Source organism: Neopelma chrysocephalum, unplaced genomic scaffold (assembly GCF_003984885.1).
Source record: "Neopelma chrysocephalum unplaced genomic scaffold, ASM398488v2 Primary Assembly neopelma1_144329, whole genome shotgun sequence".
Classification (NCBI taxonomy): domain Eukaryota; kingdom Metazoa; phylum Chordata; class Aves; order Passeriformes; family Pipridae; genus Neopelma; species Neopelma chrysocephalum.
Window position 1 is genome coordinate 1 of NW_020932905.1, and position 2,026 is coordinate 2,026.

Consider the following 2,026-nt stretch of genomic DNA (forward strand, 5'->3'; position numbering starts at 1 on the left):
CCAGCTGCTGTTTGTCCCATTGCAAGTCCCCCACTGGCTGTTGGTCCTGTTGTAAGTCACCTCCAGTGGCTGTTGATCCCATTGTACATCATCCAGTGACTGTTTGTCCCCTTGTAGTCACCTTCAGCAGTTGTCTGTCCCATTGTAAGTTCTCCAGCAGCTGTTTGTCCTCTTACAAGCCACGCAATGACTGTTTGTCCCACTGTAAGTCACCTCCAGCAGCTGTTTGTCCTATTACAAGCCACACAGTGACTGTTTGTCCTGTTTTAAGTCACCTCCAGCAGCTGTCCTGCAGAGCTGGGTGATGTGCCCTGTGCCAGGGGGACCCGGGTGAGTCTGCAGTCGGCTCCATGAACCCCCCAGCACAACAATGTGGTTTTCCCCTTCTCTCCCAGCCTGTAACTGCGACCCCGTGGGGTCGGTGCGGGATGACTGCGAGCAGATGACGGGGCTGTGCTCCTGCAAGACTGGCATCACTGGCATGAAGTGCAACCAGTGCCCCAACGGCAGCAAACTGGGCATGACTGGCTGCGAGAAAGGTGAGGGGCACCAAGAAACGGGTCCTTGGGAGAGCTGAGATGCACCAGGAGGGGAGGGATTTTGCTTTTCTGTGTGCTCTGATCACCTCTTCTTCCTACCCCACCAGACCCCTCGGCCCCAAAATCCTGCGAGGAGATGAGCTGCGAGTTCGGGGCCTCCTGCGTGGAGGTCAACGGCTTTGCCCACTGCGAGTGCCCGTCCCCGCTGTGCTCAGAGGCCAACATGACCAAGGTTTGGGGGACAGGCAGCCCGGGGGGTTCAGGGGGGTGAGCAGGGACCTGTGGTGGTTCATCTGCGTCAGGCAGCGCGGGGGTCTCAGGTCTCTTCCCCCCACAAGAAGTGGGAGGGCAGGTTTGGTCGCTGCCTTGGTGCATGGGGAAGGGGATGTGCAAGTGGTAGATGTCTCCCAGCAGAGCTGGATGCTCTGTCCCTCGCCTCATAACTCTGAGCTTGCTCTGCTTCTGGCCTCCCACAGCCCACCTCGGGTCCCTCTGTGCAGGCCATCCCCTCTGTGCCTCGGAGGGACTCCTTCAAAATCCTTCCAGCCTTTAGAGCCCGGTTTATTTTGCCTGGAGAAGGACAGGGGGTGCAGCTCACGTGTCCCCTCTGCCTCAGAATTCTCCCAGCATTTAGAGATGAGTTTCTTTTGCTTGGAGGAGGACAGCTCCCAAGTGTCCTCTCTGCTCATGTGTCCCCTATACCCCCCAGGTGTGTGGCTCTGACGGTGTCACCTACGGGGACCAGTGCCAGCTGAGGACCATTGCCTGCAGGCAGGGCCAGGTCATCACGGTGAAGCACATGGGGCAGTGCCATGGTGAGTGCCTGCTGCTCTGGGGGGCTTGGGCAGTGCCAGCCCTTTGACCTGAGGTCTGGCTGCTTTCCTCTGCAGTGCCAGGGCATTTCCTGACATTTCAGGTGCCCTGAGGGGTCCCAACCAGTGTCACGGGTTTGCAACTTGCTTCCCAATGCCACTGGAAGGTGCCTCCCCCCTTACCTGCCCTGTTTGCTGCTCCTTCCAGAGTCCATCACCCACACGAGCCACCCATCACCTCCCACGCCGCTGCCCACGCTGCCCTTGGACCGGCTCGTCCTCCCCCCACCCCTGCCCCTCACTACCCAGGCTCCGCAGCCCACCGAGGTGGCCACCAGCTCCCCGCCGCTGGAAGCCAAGCCCACGGAACGGGGTCGCCCCACGACGAGGCGCGTCACGACGGCCAGGCCGGCCACCACGCCCTGGGCCACCCACGGTGGGCACAAGACCACGGTGCGGCCTCTCTCCACCGCCCCGGTGGTCCTGGCCACCCCCCAGCCTGCCTACGGGGAGTCGGGCAGCGCTGAGGGCAGCGGGGACCAGGAGATGGGCGCCAGCGGGGACCAGGAGTCCAGCGGGGCGGGTTCTGCCGGTGAGTGCTCGCTCCGGGCGCTCCAGGGCCGCCGGTGGGTTCGGCCAAACCCCGTGTGTGCGAGCTGTGGCTCAGCCCCGTTC

At 62.3% G+C, this 2,026-nt stretch overlaps 1 protein-coding gene across 1 annotated transcript; it reads left to right on the forward strand.

The window, feature by feature from the left end:
- Nucleotides 1-395: 395 nt before the first annotated feature.
- On the forward strand, nucleotides 396-1,943 carry LOC113962325 (agrin-like; the record flags this gene model as incomplete). Its single annotated transcript, XM_027673094.1, has 4 exons — nucleotides 396-539; nucleotides 647-771; nucleotides 1,249-1,354; nucleotides 1,560-1,943. Coding segments are annotated over 4 exons (759 nt in total), but the record flags the coding sequence as incomplete, so codon positions are not given.
- Nucleotides 1,944-2,026: the final 83 nt, after the last annotated feature.